Below are 15,712 nucleotides of genomic sequence, written 5' to 3'. Positions count from 1 at the left end.
TAACTCCTTCCCAGGAGCAACAATCAGTGTTGACATCCCAAAGCTCAAATTTGGAAGAGAAAGCAAAATTTGGGGCATAGTATGTTGGTTTTTGGCAAAAGTCCCACATTGGTTGTGTATAAGGAGGAGGGGAAATTCTTTTGTTATAAATAAAGCCCTCCTCCTCCTTAGTTAATCATCCCACAAATATAAGCCTTCTTCTATTTTAAAGGCTATTTGTATTCTTTCTCTCTTTGTAATATTTCCTCTATTAGTGAAATATTTTGGTGTTCTCTTTTATGTCTATTTAATAGCTATTGTCGGGTATAGTTGTTGTCAATTATTGTCCTATTAAAATTACTTGTCTTGGTAGTTCTGTCTAAGGAAAGTGGGTTTTAAGAGGGACCATTGTGACCCCTCCTCTTTCCTGGGAATCTACCTTGGGGTGATTTTTAGTACAATCGTTTTCACACTAGTCACCTAGATAATAGTTTTCACGGTGAATCTGTTATTGGTGGAAATTAACCCGAATTTCACAACAATTGGTATCAGAGCTCTTGGTTTATTTTAGTATGCTCTGTGGTTGCGGCTTAGGCTGATCTTCCACATCAGAAAAATTTCCTTGGGATAATTGACATTCTGCATTGGCAGCTATTAAATAGAATTTGTAGCAGAAATGGCAGACGCTTCTTCATCTTCAATTTTGGCAAGAAATGCTGTGACAAATGTTAGATTTGCAGTGGAGATTTTTGATGGCACCGGTCATTTCGGCATGTGGCAAAGCGAGGTTCTAGATGCCCTATTTCAGCAGGGTCTAGACATTGCTATTGAAGGAGAGAAACCAGATGATGTTGAGGAGAAAGAATGGAAGAGGATCAATAGAATGGCATGTGGTACTATTCGATCGTGTCTTTCTAGAGAGCAGAAGTATGCATTTTCTAAGGAAACTTCTGCAAGTAAATTGTGGAAGGCACTGGAGGAGAAATTTTTGAAGAAAAGCGGTCAGAACAAACTCTACATGAAAAAGAGACTGTTCCGCTTCAACTATGTACCAGGTACCACTATGAATGATCACATTACTAGCTTTAATCAGCTGGTGACTGATCTGATGAATATGGACGTGACTTTTGAAGACGAAGATCTGGCTCTGATGTTGATGGGATCACTTCCTGATGAGTTTGAGTATCTTGAAACTACTCTACTTCATGGGAAGGTTGATGTGTCTCTCAGTGAAGTAACTGCTGCCTTGTATAGTTATGAATTGAGAAAGAAAGACAAACAAGAAAACACAAGTGTCGAAGCAGAAGCTCTTGTTGTTAGAGGCCGTTCCAAGAGTCAGAATAAAGGAAGCAGAGGGAGATCGAAGTCAAAGTCCAGATTGAGCAAAGATGAATGTGCTTTTTGTCGAGAAAAAGGGCACTGGAAGAAAGAATGTCCCAAGCTAAAGAATAAAGGCAAACCTGAAAGGGGGAAGGCTGTCTCAGAATCAAATGTGGTCGAGTATGATGATGGAGATTCAGATTTCGCATTCGCTGCTACGCCATCAACCAGCTGTTCCAGTTCATGGCTGTTAGATTCAGCTTGTAGCCACCATATGACCCCCAATAGAGAATGGTTCTTTGATTTTAAAGAACTAAAAGGTGGAATTGTCTACACAGCAAATAATTCCCCTCTTGACACACTTGGGATTGGTTCAATTCGCTTGAGGAATCAGGATGGATCAATCAGAACCTTAACAGGTGTCCATTATGTACCAGATTTAATGAGAAATCTCATCTCTGTGGGAACCTTAGAGTCAAAAGGTTTAGAAGTGAGGGCAAAAGATGGGATTATGAGGATTATCTCTGGTGCACTGGTGATAATGAAGGGAATCCGAAAAAGAAACAATGTGTATTACTTTCTGGGTAGTACAATTGTTGGGACAGCAGCAGTGGCAGCTTCTACTGATGAACAGGAGTCAGAAGCAACCAGGTTATGGCATATGCGCTTGGGGCATGTTGGTGAAAAATCCTTGAAATTACTGATAGATCAAGGATTATTGAAGGGTGCTCGGGCTTGCAAATTAGCTTTTTGTGAGCATTGCATCAAAGGGAAGAAGACGAGGGTGAAATTTGGAACAGCAATCCATGATACTAAAGGTATTTTGGATTATGTTCATTCAGATGTATGGGGGCCTTCCAAGACAACTTCATTGGGAGGAACACACTATTATGTCACCTTTGTTGATGATTTTTCCCGGAGAGTTTGGGTGTATCCAATGAAGACAAAGGATGAGGTGCTAGGATTTTTCCTTAAATGGAAAAAGATGATGGAGACTCAAACAGGCAGAAAAATCAAACGTCTCCGTACAGACAATGGTGGAGAGTACAAAAATGATCCATTTCTGAAAGTCTGTGAAGAGGAAGGTATTGTTAGGCACTTCACTGTCAGAGGTACACCACAACAGAATGGAGTGGCAGAGCGTATGAACCGGACATTAGTGGAGAAGGTTCGGTGTATGTTGTCTAATGCTGGGTTAGGCAAAGAATTTTGGGCTGAGGCTTTGGTCTATGCTTGTCACCTTGTCAACCGCTTACCATCGACTGCTATTGGTGGTAAAACACCATTAGAGAAATGGTTTGGAGTACCTGCTACAGATTATGATTCCTTACATGTGTTTGGTTCCACTGCATACTACCATGTTAAGGAGTCAAAGCTGGATCCAAGAGCAAAGAAGGCGATTTTTATGGGGATCACCTCTGGTGTGAAAGGCTATCGTCTTTGGTGTCCAGAAACAAAGAAAATAATCTTCAGCAGGGATGTTACCTTTGATGAATCTACCATGTTGAGAAAGGTGACTTCAGAAAATTGGAGCAGACAGATGGAACTCCCAAAAAGGTGGAGTTTGAAGGAAGCAAATTTGTCCCAACCAGTAAAGAAAATGATGTTGACTCTCCTATGGTAGAAGAAGAGTCAGATGAAGAAGAGGTTCAGACCCAAGAACCTCCACAGCAACATGAATCAATTGCACTCAGAAAGGGAAAGAGGACCATTAGACAACCTGCTCGTTATGCTGATATGGTCTCTTTTGCATCACCAATTGCAATTGATGACGTTCCTGCCACTTTTAATGAAGCAGTTCAAAGTTCAGAACATAAAAAGTGGAGGATTGCCATGAATGAAGAAATGCAATCCCTTCAAAAGAATCAGACGTGGAAACTAGCTAGTCTTCCGAAGGGAAAGAAGGCAATTGGGTGCAAGTGGGTATATGCAAAGAAAGATGGATTTCCTGACAAGAATAACATCCGCTACAAAGCAAGATTGGTGGCTAAAGGCTACGCTCAAACGGAGGGAGTTGATTATAATGAAGTATTTTCTCCAGTTGTAAAACATTCCTCCATCAGAATTTTGTTGGCTTTGGTAGCGCAGTTGGATTTGGAACTAGTTCAGATGGATGTAAAAACTGCATTTTTACATGGAGACTTGGATGAGGAAATCTACATGACTCAGCCAGATGGATTCAAAGTTGCTGAAAAAGAAGAGATGGTGTGCAAATTAGAAAAATCGTTGTACGGATTGAAGCAATCTCCAAGGCAGTGGTACAAGCGATTTGACAAGTTTATGATAGGGCAGAAGTACACAAGAAGCAAATATGATCATTGTGTGTATTTACGTGAGCTAGAAGACGGATCCTATATATATCTTCTTCTTTATGTTGATGATATGCTGATAGCTTCCAGGAGTCAGACAGAAATTGCGAAACTAAAGACTCAATTGAACAGGGAGTTTGAGATGAAGGATCTTGGTGAAGCGAAGAAGATTCTAGGCATGGAGATATCAAGGGATAAGAAATTGGGGAGGCTTTGTTTGTCTCAGAAAGAATATCTGAGGAAGGTACTAAAACGTTTTGGCATAAATGAGATGTCAAAACCAGTTAGTACACCTCTTGCTCCTCATTTCAAGCTCGGTGCATCCATGTCACCTAAGGATGATGCAGAACGGGAATACATGTCAAAGGTTCCGTATGCAAGTGCTGTTGGTAGCTTGATGTATGCAATGGTGTGTACGAGACCCGATATTTCACAGGCAATTGGGGTTGTGAGCAGGTATATGCATGATCCTGGAAAGGAGCATTGGCAAGCTGTGAAATGGATTCTGCGGTATATTCTAAACACCGTAGATGTTGGTTTGGTCTTTCAGCAGGACAAACAAGATGGTCAGTGTGTAGTTGGGTATTGTGATTCAGACTATGCAGGTGATTTGGACAAGCGTCGATCAACTACTGGTTATGTGTTTACATTTGCAAAGGCACCAGTCAGTTGGAAGTCCACCTTACAGTCAACAGTGGCTTTGTCTACTACAGAGGCAGAGTATATGGCAGTTACAGAGGCTGTGAAGGAGGCAATTTGGCTTCAAGGGTTGCTTGGTGAATTGGGAATAGAACAAAAGCACATCAAAGTGCACTGTGACAGTCAGAGTGCTATTCATTTAGCAAAGAACCAGGTTTACCATGCAAGGACGAAGCATATTGATGTTCGATATCACTTTGTACGAGAGATTCTAGAAGAAGGTGGAGTCATAATCCAGAAGATTCGGACCACTGAGAATCCTGCTGATATGTTGACAAAAGTGGTAACTGCGGTCAAGTTTAAACATTGTTTAGATTTGGTCAATATTGTTACAAATTAAAAGATTGTTTTTTAGAGATGTGTGTGGAATTTGCCAAGGTGGAGATTTGTTGGTTTTTGGCAAAAGTCCCACATTGGTTGTGTATAAGGAGGAGGGGAAATTCTTTTGTTATAAATAAAGCCCTCCTCCTCCTTAGTTAATCATCCCACAAATATAAGCCTTCTTCTATTTTAAAGGCTATTTGTATTCTTTCTCTCTTTGTAATATTTCCTCTATTAGTGAAATATTTTGGTGTTCTCTTTTATGTCTATTTAATAGCTATTGTCGGGTATAGTTGTTGTCAATTATTGTCCTATTAAAATTACTTGTCTTGGTAGTTCTGTCTAAGGAAAGTGGGTTTTAAGAGGGACCATTGTGACCCCTCCTCTTTCCTGGGAATCTACCTTGGGGTGATTTTTAGTACAATCGTTTTCACACTAGTCACCTAGATAATAGTTTTCACGGTGAATCTGTTATTGGTGGAAATTAACCCGAATTTCACAACATAGTAAAGATCACGCTGCAGTTGCAACATAGAAGATTGTTCATCCAAGGAAAACACAAGAGAAATGAAGCATGAACTGAGAAAGAAGAGTGAAACTAGGAAAGGAAAAGCCTTCATGTTTTCTGGTTATGGCTGTGAAGGAAAATTGTTTCAAGTACAACATATTTATTCTTTGGCATTGCATGGAAATGTCAAAGCCTTCTTTCCCAATCTTTACTGCATGAGAATAATGCCTTACCACTATGTTTAGCTGTCTCTGTCTGTGATAGATTGGACACAAGGAGTGGAAATTTTGATGATATTATAATTGTTAATACAATTTCAGACCAACACTGCAATAATCCCAAGGTGATGTTCAAGACAAAGGGACAGGGTTATAACTTGTCATTTCTCTAATATATTATTTGGTCAATCTACCAACAAATAATTCAAAGAAAAGTTTGGATTTGTACAGACAATAGGTGTATCTGCTGGTGACAGCTATTCCAAAAATGTACAAATAAAATAAATATTTTGATTACACATTTGGATGTAACTCGAAAAGGAATCAAGCTAGAATATGGAACATAAAGCACCATTTCCCCCATGAAAAACAAGAAAGAAAGCACAAAATCATATATATGAACGACAAAACTTCTTGATGGTGACCAGTTTAATTATATATTTTTGCTTTACTTTGCTGCAAGTTACCCAGAAATTCTTTAATCTCTTTGTTCCCAAGATTTTATTAGCAAGTTTTGATTTCGTTTAAAATTAAGTTAATTTATTGAAATTTTAAAATATTTTAATTAAATCTTTAAAATATTAATTAATATTATGTTAATTAGGGTATTAATGCCAACTCAAATCTAACATGAAATGTATTTAAAAGATGCCAAAGTTGACTTTGAGTGAAATACGGATCTTAGCTCATTATATTAATAAGAACTTTCTTATGAAGTTTGTCAATTTAGTGAGAATTTTATGAATCAAAATTTCTTATTTAACTTTGTATTTTATTGTAGATTGTCGACAATAATAATAATTCTATTATGTCGCTGCGATCGGTCATTGAGAATGACAAATTTACTGAGACTAACTTCCTTGATTGGTATCAAAACTTGAGAATTATTCTCAAATACGAAAGAAAGAATTATGTCTTGGACGAAACTTACCATGAAAACCAGCTGAGAATGCTACTAGAGCTGAAAAAAATGCTTATAAGAACACATGCTTTGCTTCGTCCATTGAACCTTTGTTGGTTCGTGGCTGTGAACTTCAGGAACACATGTTCGGGATATTGAACAAGTAGTAATATATTAAAGCACACATGCTTCGTCCACCAAACCCTCTTAGCATGTCCATCTTCATATGTCTTCAAATGTCTGTAGTTTTGAAACTCCGAAAGATATCCATGTATGAGCAAGCACTTCCGGTATTGCCTACCCAAGAACAAGGTACATTCCGGCAACCTGGAAGTGGAGTCGAATCATTCCGACAAATGTGGCTTTCATAAATATCAACCCAGCAATTTTCTTCTCAGGTTCATAAAACATTCTAATAATAAAAAAGTTTGGAATAAAGGTAAATAGCATATTAAAGAAGGCTATGATAACCATGATCCGTGTCTATATCACTATCATCATGAAAGTTGAGTACTAGATAAAGATTCTGCATCAAATGGGGATCTTTTGAAGCTCTTGGTGAGAATGCGCATCATATTTTGGACTGTGAAAAAATTTCTATCTTGATTACTACAAATGTGGCAAAGAAGATCTCTGAGTCGGTTGAAATAGAAGCTGGTGATATGGTTTTTGAGGTGCGAGTTGAGGAGCTGGGGTTCTCAGATCGTCAAGATCGACCAGTTTCATCAAATCTAAAGCATTCTCAGGTCAAGAATATTGAGGAGGTATTAAGCCACTCTGAATCGTCGTCTAAAAGTTCAAAACTTGAGGCGCCGGAGGAAGATTGGAGTTTTCAAACAATTGAAGAAGAGACTTTAAATGCTATGTATGGGGAGAAGGTGAATAATGATAGTTGTTCTCCGGAAAACAGGATATCTGGAAGGGATTTAGGTGAGAAGGATTTGGTGGGTACGAGGCTCAAGGACAGCTCATTGGATATCAATGAGGAGGTTAGAATTTTATCGGAGAATGAAGTTGAGGAGGTGGAAGAGAGTTTCCAGGAAAATATCAGTGTTAGACAGTCTCTAGATAATCAGGAGCTTAGAATTCTAGTCCTTCAGCTATGCATGAGTTTAGCCCAAAAACTTCTTCAAGAGCGAGGGATGACATCCGTGATATGGGCTTAGGGGTAGACAGGGTCAATCTGGGTCAAGATGAGGATAAAATTTCTTCAGAAGTTGCAGGTTACAAAGTAATACATTAGCTGCAATAATAAACGTTTATGCCCCCCGTGTATTAATAGAAAACAAGGTTTTATGGAATGATTTGCTTGACTTGAAGAAAGCTAATCCTGTGTTCTGGACAGCGGGAGGGTTTTCAATGTCACGAGATGTAGAAGTGAGAGGAGTGATTGTTCAGGGATAGGGGAAGGGAGTTCGGAGTTTAATGAATTCATAGATCATTGTAATCTGGTTGATTTCCTATGTCTGGTAAGAAAGTTACCTGGTTCGGCAGTGAAAATAGAAGAAGCAGGCTTGATACGAGATTATCAAGGCATTGCGGTTTTACAAAACGGCTTAGGATGCTTCAATTAGCGCTCATCTTAAAGCCCCCTGTAGAATAGGCCTCGGAGACCAGTGGTTGCAGCTAAACATGAAAAAGATGCTGCCAACCTACTCCCTCCTAGGCAGAACCATGCGAAGAAGTTACTTATATGGCCAAAAAAAATATCGACCCTAGGGGTTTGGGCCTTGCAACCATATCGACAAGAAGCAATCTTGGATTTATGGATTAGTTTCTACAATAGAGCAATGCGTGCGTAGAGAATATATTACACAAAGGATTTACTTGAATCGTCCACAAACAATAGGAAAATTCATTTTCTTTTCTTTGTTCATTGTTCCTTAATTAGACACCAAGAAAGAAAGAATAAGAAACTCCATTTTCAATCTTCTCTTCCCCGTTCTCTTTTTAAACAAATATCATTTTGTAATCCTCTTCATTGGGTGTCAAAATCTTGTGGTCTGCTCTTCATACTCCATGTAATCGATGACGAACAATCTTCGCTTGAGCTTGGACTGCTTCAAGTACCTCCTAACTGTCAAGATCGAGAAAAAGAGATAAGAAAATTAAAAATGTGTTTATCATAGTTTGTAACAACTATCTTTTCAAATTAGAAAGGTCATAGTTTCTAAAGGAAATGCTTACGGCTGATTCTGAAATATGAATTTTCTTTTGCTTCTTTTCCCATGCTTTCTGAACTTGTAAACCCATCTGTTTCCCAACTCGTTCAGCACCGTAAATCCAATACATATCCCTGCCACCAAACAACTAGCATAGCTTGTCAAAGCAATTTGCCAAGTAGACATTGCATCTAACCATGAATCTTCTTCCTTTTCCCCTGAAGGAGGTGGTGACATTGGGAGACCAACTTCCTTGCATTTCCTTGACAATGGCGGCCCACATAACTTTGGATTCCCAATGTAAGAGCCGTTTGAAAATGTAATGAATTGGTTGCTTTGTGGTATGCTCCCTTCAAGTTGGTTGTACGACAAGTTCAACGCTGCCAGGAAAGTTAGACCTGTGAGCTGTGGAGGAATCTTACCTGACAGGTTGTTCATTGAGAGATCCAAAGACTCGAGCTCTTTTAGGTTGTCAAGTGCTGATGGGATTTCGCCAGAGAAGCTATTATGGGACAAGTTTAGCACTTTGAGTGACCTCAGAATATGTATGTCTTCGGGTATTCTCCCATGGAAACTATTGTTGGAAAGGTCAAGACAAGTAAGAATGGTCAAAACCTTCTGGTAAAATATTTCAACCCCTTTGTTGACAATTGTTACAGAGTCTTCATAGTACTGCCCTCCGCTGTAATGCCCTCCAATGTACTCCAACTCAGCTTTGTTGCCATTACTCATCTGCATCATTGCCTTCAAACATTGCAAAAATTCAGTGGATAAGTCACCAGAAAAATTGTTGGAAGCAATGTCCAGTATGCGTAGGTTTCGAAAACCTTGTCCTGTGTCAAAGTCATCAATTGTACCATGAAATTTGTTCTCTCGGAGAATTAGAACCTTCAAGGAAGGCAACTTCATCAACCAGATTGGGAATGTATCATGAATCATATTGTTTCCAAGGTCCAAAACTTCAAGTTTCGAGCAAGTGGCTAATGATCTTGGCAGCTTTCCTTCAAATTTATTCCCGCTGATTTTGAGCGACCTTAGCAGACTGGCTCGAAAGTAATCAACGGGTAGTTCACCAGAAATCTCGTTAGAAGCAATATCCAACACATCCAAAGTCGGGAAAACGATTTTATGTTTGAAATGTTTCATTTCACCATGAAATCTATTTTCCCGCAATATTAGAACATTCAACAGACGCAGTTTCTGCAACCAAAAAGGGAATGTATCACGCAACATGTTGTTTCCCACATCCAAGACTTGAAGTTGAATACATTCTGACAATGATCTGGGCAACTTTCCTTCCAGTCTATTCTCGCTAACTTTGAGTATCGACAAATAGGGTGATTTTGCAAAATCTGGTAAGATTCCACTGAAGTTATTTCCATGAAGATCCAAATAAAGGAGTTCACTCATATTGCCTAAGCAATTTGGAATGGGACCACTCAAATTGTTATGAGATGCATCGAAAAAGGATAGTCGACTCATATCACAAATAGGTCGAAGAAAAGAGGCCTGCAAAGAAGTTAAATTCTGGTTCGATAAAAGTTGGTCCAAAGATGAGAGATGGTTATTAGCAAGATTCAGGTCATACAAACTTCTCTTCCACACCCACTTTGGTATTGCACCACTTATACCGTTATTCGAAAGGTCGAGTGCTTCTAAGTTTTCTTGACTACTTAAGAACTCTGGAAATGCACTTAAGTTACATGATCCCAGAAATAATTGAATCAGCATTGGAAAAGACAAGTTTGCATCACTTAATGGGAGCTGTTTTGGAAAATGGATAGGATTGAAAGAAAGATCTAAGGATAAAAGAGTGGTCTTCCACAGCCAATTAGGCACAACACCATGGATGTGGTTGTTAGAAAGATCTAGCTCAAACAACTTATCTTGTGTTTTGATGAATCCTGGAAATTCAGTGAGGTTGCATGAGCTTAGCCATAGGCTCTCTAATTGGGGAAAATTAATACTTCTGTTGCTGCTTTCAATTAACAAGCTTATATCGGATAGGTCGAGAGCCCTTAAATTCTTAATTTGGAAAAGCAAGGAAAGGTTCATGGAACTAAAGCTATTGTCTCCAATGAAAAGCCGTTCAAGCCTTGGAAGTTGAAAGATCGATTTCGGGATTGGTCCTGTTAAATGATTACTGCCTAGATTTAGTTCCTCAATCAATGATGATGATGCATTGGGGAAGTCATGAATTTTTCCATCTAAATTATTATCTTCGAGAGATAGAACCTGTAATGATGGAAGGGTAAATACAGAAGAACTTATTGATCCAGAAAGCTTGTTCCCACCCAAATAGAGAGAAGCAAGATTTGGGACTCCAAATCTATGAAATGGAGGGACTAAACCACTGAGATTGTTATGTGATAGATCCAGGTTAACCAGGTGACTAAGATTTGCAATTGATGATGGAATGGATCCCAAAAAATTACAACGACTAAGAGTTAAAACTGTCAAGAACTTAAGCTTACCTATTGATTCAGGTAGTTTCCCACTGAAATTTGTATCAGAAAGAGATAAAATCCGTAAAGCAATGTTTGATGGAAATTCTGGCAACTGACCCATAAGTTCGCCATTGTTTGAAATGTCAATGCTTTGGATTTTTGGCAATAAGAGAATTTCTGTAGGAAAATGCCCACTCAGACTGCAATCCGCTAAGCTAAGAGAAACCAGGCGAGAGGAGATTTCCAAGAAATTGGGAGGTAAAGAAGAGATTAGGTTCCCACCAAGGAAGAGTTTGGAAAGGAAAGAAAGTCTTGAAAGTGAAGAACATAATGGACCCTCTAAACCACAGTTCGACAGACTCAACACTTGAAGCTTGGAAAGTACTAAAGATGTGGTTTTGCACCACTTATTACTTTGAAATGAAAAATCCACTCCATCCAAGTAGAGCTCCGTTAGATTCCTCAAATTCTTTATCAATGTCTTGAAGTTTGGTTTCTCTAGTTTCAGAGGTCGTTCAAGTTCATAAGGCACTGGAACAGATGAGTAGATGCCACTGTGTGGGTAAAGAAACTGATAATATCTCCAATAGCAATCACCTTGATTAGAGAGATCAAGAGATACTAACCTCGTTAAGGAAGAGATCTTCACTGGAATTTGGCCGTGGAAACATGAGTTTGAAAGGTTGAGATGAGTTAGATTTTGGAGTTTATCAAACCCATACGAAAGCAGAGTGGTGTTAAAGTTGTTTCCAGCAAGGTTAAGGTGATGAAGATGACGGAGATCGAAAATGGAGTGGAAGGTGCCTGAAATGTTGTTGTGACTAAGATCAAGCCCAATGACATGACCAAGAGCATCACAGGTAACTCCCTCCCAAAAACAACAATCAGCGTTGAGATCCCAAAGCTCAAACTTGGAAGAGAAAGCAAAATTTGGGGCATTGAAAAGATCATGCTGCAGTTGCAACAGAGAAGATCTCTGGTCATCAAGGCATTTCTTTGGGAGATCATCCAAGGAAAACACAAGAGAAAGGAAGCATGAAAACAGAAAGAAGATTGAAACTAGGAAAGGAAGAGCCTTCATGTCTACTGGCTATGGCTATGAAGAAAGATTGTTTCAAATACAACATATTTATGCCATAGTCTTGGTCTTTGGCATCGCATGGAAATGTCAATGTCTTCTTTCCCAATCTTTACAAATAGGTGTAGACAATAGGTGTAGCTGCTGGTGACAGCTAATCGAAATATGTACAAATAAAAAATATTTCTTGAAAACTAATCAAGCTAGAATATGGAACATAAAGTACGATTTTCCCCCATGAAAAACAAGAAAGAAAGCACAAAATCATCTATATGATGACAAAACTTCTTGATGATGACCAGCTTAATTATTTCTTAGTTTCCCAAAGCTTGTATTTGAATTTTTTTTAATATTTTAATTGAATTCTTAAAATATTAATATTATATCAATTAGGCCCTTTAGTCAGCCTAACCATTAATTAGGGCATTAAATGCCAACTCAAATCTAACATGAAATGTGTTTAAAATATACTAGAGGTGATCTAAAGTTGAGTGAAATATGGATCTTAACTCACTATATTAATAAAAAAATTCTTATAAAGGTTGTTAGTTTAGTGAAAATTTTTATTACACAAACTTTACATTTTGTTATTAAGGTAATATCATATCTGTCTTTCTCGTAGTTAGTATGATATGCATGAGATTTTAGAAAAATTCGAGGATAGATTAAATTTATTTTTGTTCCAATCACGATTGAATCTTTCCCTCGAAATCTTACATTCAACAATTTTTTGGTCAAATCTCCTCTTCAAATGATTTTAACATTTTAATCCATTTTCTCTCCACTACATAAAGACTAGTTATACACAATTTAGACACAACTTTGGTATAGGAAAAAACTTAAAAAATTCATTCTAAATTCGTTCTTCCAAGTGATAAAGAAATGCAAATTTGTGTTTGACTGTTCATTATCGTTGTGTTTACTGATGTGATCATTTTTTGTTGTATCATGTTAGTTAAAGCACCAACGAGATGACGAATATATCTTAAGGAAATTGTTCGTACACGCCTCTATAAAAAATTCTTCTTATGTTTACCTGGCTCTGCTCATTCGGTTTCACATCTACATACGAGTAAACAATTTTGTTTGTTAATCTTAATTTTATATTTATTTTGTTTCATTGGATACAATAATAATCTTTATTTAGTATTTTATCATTCGGATTAACATTTTGTCTAACAAAACCATCATTTTTAAGTCGCCATAACATTTTGTCTAACATTCGGATTAATCTAGAGGAAAGTTCTACAGCGCGACACCCTTAATGTACAACTAAAAAAAGGCATTATCGGTTTTGTTATTATTTAAATAACAAAACCGGTAAAAAAATACCTAAAACATTATTATTTCTACCTAAAACATCAATGTTTTTTAACATTTCTGATAAAGTGCCCAACAATAACAAAACCGATAGAAATAATAATATTTCCGATAATTTTTTACCAGTTTTGTTATTTAAATAATAACAAAACCGGTAGCACCTTTTTTTAACCGTATATTAAGGCTGCCGTACGTAATCATTTCCCCTAGACTGGATCAATAAAAAAATACATGAAGCTGGACGAAAACAAAATGAATATTTATATCATTGCAAACTATATTAAAGATGCATCTCAAAGACCCTCTAAAGTAGAACCGGTCATGCCATGATATTAGAGACTTGGTGGCTTAATTGGGTCAGTTATTTGAAATTAACATAACCAGATATCACCTTGATCTCCTATTTATACTCCCATACCTTTTCAACTTGTAAACCCATTTGTTTCCCAACTTATTTAGCACTGTATATCCAATGCATAGCCCCGTGACCAAACCACTAGCGTAGCCTATCAAAGCAATTTGCCAAGTAGACATAACATCTAACCATGAATCCTCTTCATCTTTCCCCACAGGAGGTGGCATTGGAGGACCGACTTCGTCGCATTTCATCGACAACTGCGGCCCGCATAATTTTAGGTTCCCACGGTAAGTCGGTAAGAATCATTTGACAACGTATTGAATTGGTAGCTTTGTGGTATGTTCCCGTTAAGTTGGTTGCAAGACAAGTCCAGTGGCTCCAGGAAATTAGACTTGTAAGCTGTGGAGGAATCTTCCCCGATTGTTTGTTCACCGAGAGATCCAAAGACCCGAGGTCTTTTAGGTTGTCGAATGCTGATGGGATTTGGCCGGAGAAGCTGTTATGGGACAAATTTAGCACCTTGAGTGACCTGAGAATTTTTATTTCTTCTGGTATTCTCCCATGAAAACTGTTATTGGAAAGATCAAGACAAGTAAGAATAGTCAAGACTCTCTGTAGAACATTTCAATCCCTTTGTTGAAAATTGTAACAGAGTCTAGACGGTAACCCTCTCCGATGTACTTTATCTTAGCTTTGTCTTCATTAGCTATCTGCATCATCGCCTTCAAACTCTGCAGAAATTGAACGGACAATTCACCTGAAAAATTGTTGGAAGAAATGTCCAAAATACGTAGCTTCGGAAAACCATTTTCTGTGTTGAATTCTGTAATTGTACCATAAAACATATTTGCTCGTAGAATGAGAACCTTCAAGGACAACAACTTCGCCAACCAGACCGGAAATGTATCATAAAACATATTGTTTTCGATGTCCAAAACCTCGAGTTTTGAGTAATTTGCTAATGATGTTAACAGCTTCCCTTCCAACCTTGTTAACTCATTCTGATTTTGGAACTAGCTGTTGTTTTTGGCAGGTCAGAGGAATAGAATTCACAATTCTTTTCTACCTTGTGTCTTTTAAAAGGAATATATATATATATATATATATATATATATATATATAATGATTTAATGTTGATATTATTGGTGAAATATTGTTTTTTTTTTTGTTGACTGTAACACTAGTTCTTTTTGCCTAGCAATGGAGAAAGAAAAGTTGTTTGTCCCATAGTTGGCTCTTCATGGATAGGAATGGCAACGGGGCGGGTTTTGCTCTCCCCATCCCCGAACCTAAAATGAATCCCCATCTCTGACCCCGACCCGATCCCTGACGAGTTTTTATCGGGGCGCCCCTTCGGGGATTCTTTTTGCCCCGTCCCCGAACCCGACCCGAAATATTATACACAAACCTTAAAATATTATATATATAATTAATATAAAAATATAAAATATTATATATATGATTAATATAAATAATATAAAATATTATATATATATATAATCGGGGCGGGGCGGGGATACCTTGCCCCGTCCCCGAACCCGACCCGAAAAAATCCCCAATACCCAACCCGACCCGATATCATTCAAACCCGACCCGACCTAAATTTGACCGGGTTCCGGGTTTCCCCGTCGGGTTTGGGTCATTCTGTCATCCCTACATGGCAATGACTAAATCACATTAGTTATTTTTAAGACTGACTCAAAGATAATTAAATTATTTTATCAATGGAATTTTAGGTTAATATTATATTTTAGTATCTAAATTTAACTTCAATGCTCAATTTAATACTTAAATTCGTTTATTCAATTAAATACTTGAATTTGACTTTTTTTGTTCAAATTAGTATATGAACTTGACTTTATTAAAATTAATTGAAAATTGTAAATACCAATTTGAAATAAAAACTCGAGTCTTGTACCAACTTGAACAGATTAGCCAAGTTCAAATACATCGGGGTGTATTCACTCAAATAGTGTAGAATAAATATAATGTAATATTTGTTTATGATTTTTTTTAATTATTGATAAGACATACACTCTGTAGACGTAATTGTTCGAATTCGAGACTTTTTGAAAGAATAAGATTTCATTTT

General features: G+C 37.5%; 2 protein-coding genes across 2 annotated transcripts; both read right to left on the bottom strand.

Annotated features, from left to right (window-relative positions):
- Window positions 1-8,438: 8,438 nt before the first annotated feature.
- Window positions 8,439-11,945, bottom strand: LOC120115167 (receptor-like protein 7). The gene is made up of 2 exons (XM_039135938.1): window positions 10,769-11,945; window positions 8,439-10,693 (listed from the first exon to the last, which is right to left on the bottom strand). The coding sequence occupies exons 1-2, from the start codon at window positions 11,943-11,945 to the stop codon at window positions 8,439-8,441; spliced, it is 3,432 nt and encodes a 1,143-aa protein (XP_038991869.1).
- Window positions 11,946-13,818: 1,873 nt separating this feature from the next.
- Window positions 13,819-14,537, bottom strand: LOC120115166 (receptor-like protein 48). Its single transcript, XM_039135937.1, has 2 exons — window positions 14,302-14,537; window positions 13,819-14,188 (listed from the first exon to the last, which is right to left on the bottom strand). The coding sequence occupies exons 1-2, from the start codon at window positions 14,535-14,537 to the stop codon at window positions 13,819-13,821; spliced, it is 606 nt and encodes a 201-aa protein (XP_038991868.1).
- Window positions 14,538-15,712: the final 1,175 nt, after the last annotated feature.

This window comes from Hibiscus syriacus, unplaced genomic scaffold (genome assembly GCF_006381635.1).
Source record: "Hibiscus syriacus cultivar Baekdansim isolate YM2019G1 unplaced genomic scaffold, ASM638163v2 tig00110258_pilon, whole genome shotgun sequence".
NCBI lineage: Eukaryota > Viridiplantae > Streptophyta > Magnoliopsida > Malvales > Malvaceae > Hibiscus > Hibiscus syriacus.
Note: the sequence above shows the minus strand (reverse complement) of the source record. Positions and strands in the feature narration are given on the sequence as shown.

Excerpts from the sequence above, each read along its gene's own strand:
- LOC120115167 (XM_039135938.1), bottom strand. The coding sequence starts at position 11,945 with ATGAAGGCTCTTCCTTTCCTAGTTTCAATCTTCTTTCTGTTTTCATGC. Across the intron at positions 10,694-10,768 it reads ATCACATAACAATCTCAGTG|GATCAATAAGTTCTTCTGTA; the intron begins GTTTAGTCCCTC and ends ACAAGCTTTCTG.
- LOC120115166 (XM_039135937.1), bottom strand. The coding sequence starts at position 14,537 with ATGTTTTATGATACATTTCCGGTCTGGTTGGCGAAGTTGTTGTCCTTG. Across the intron at positions 14,189-14,301 it reads GAAGACAAAGCTAAGATAAA|TTTTCATGGGAGAATACCAG; the intron begins GTACATCGGAGA and ends TTCCAATAACAG.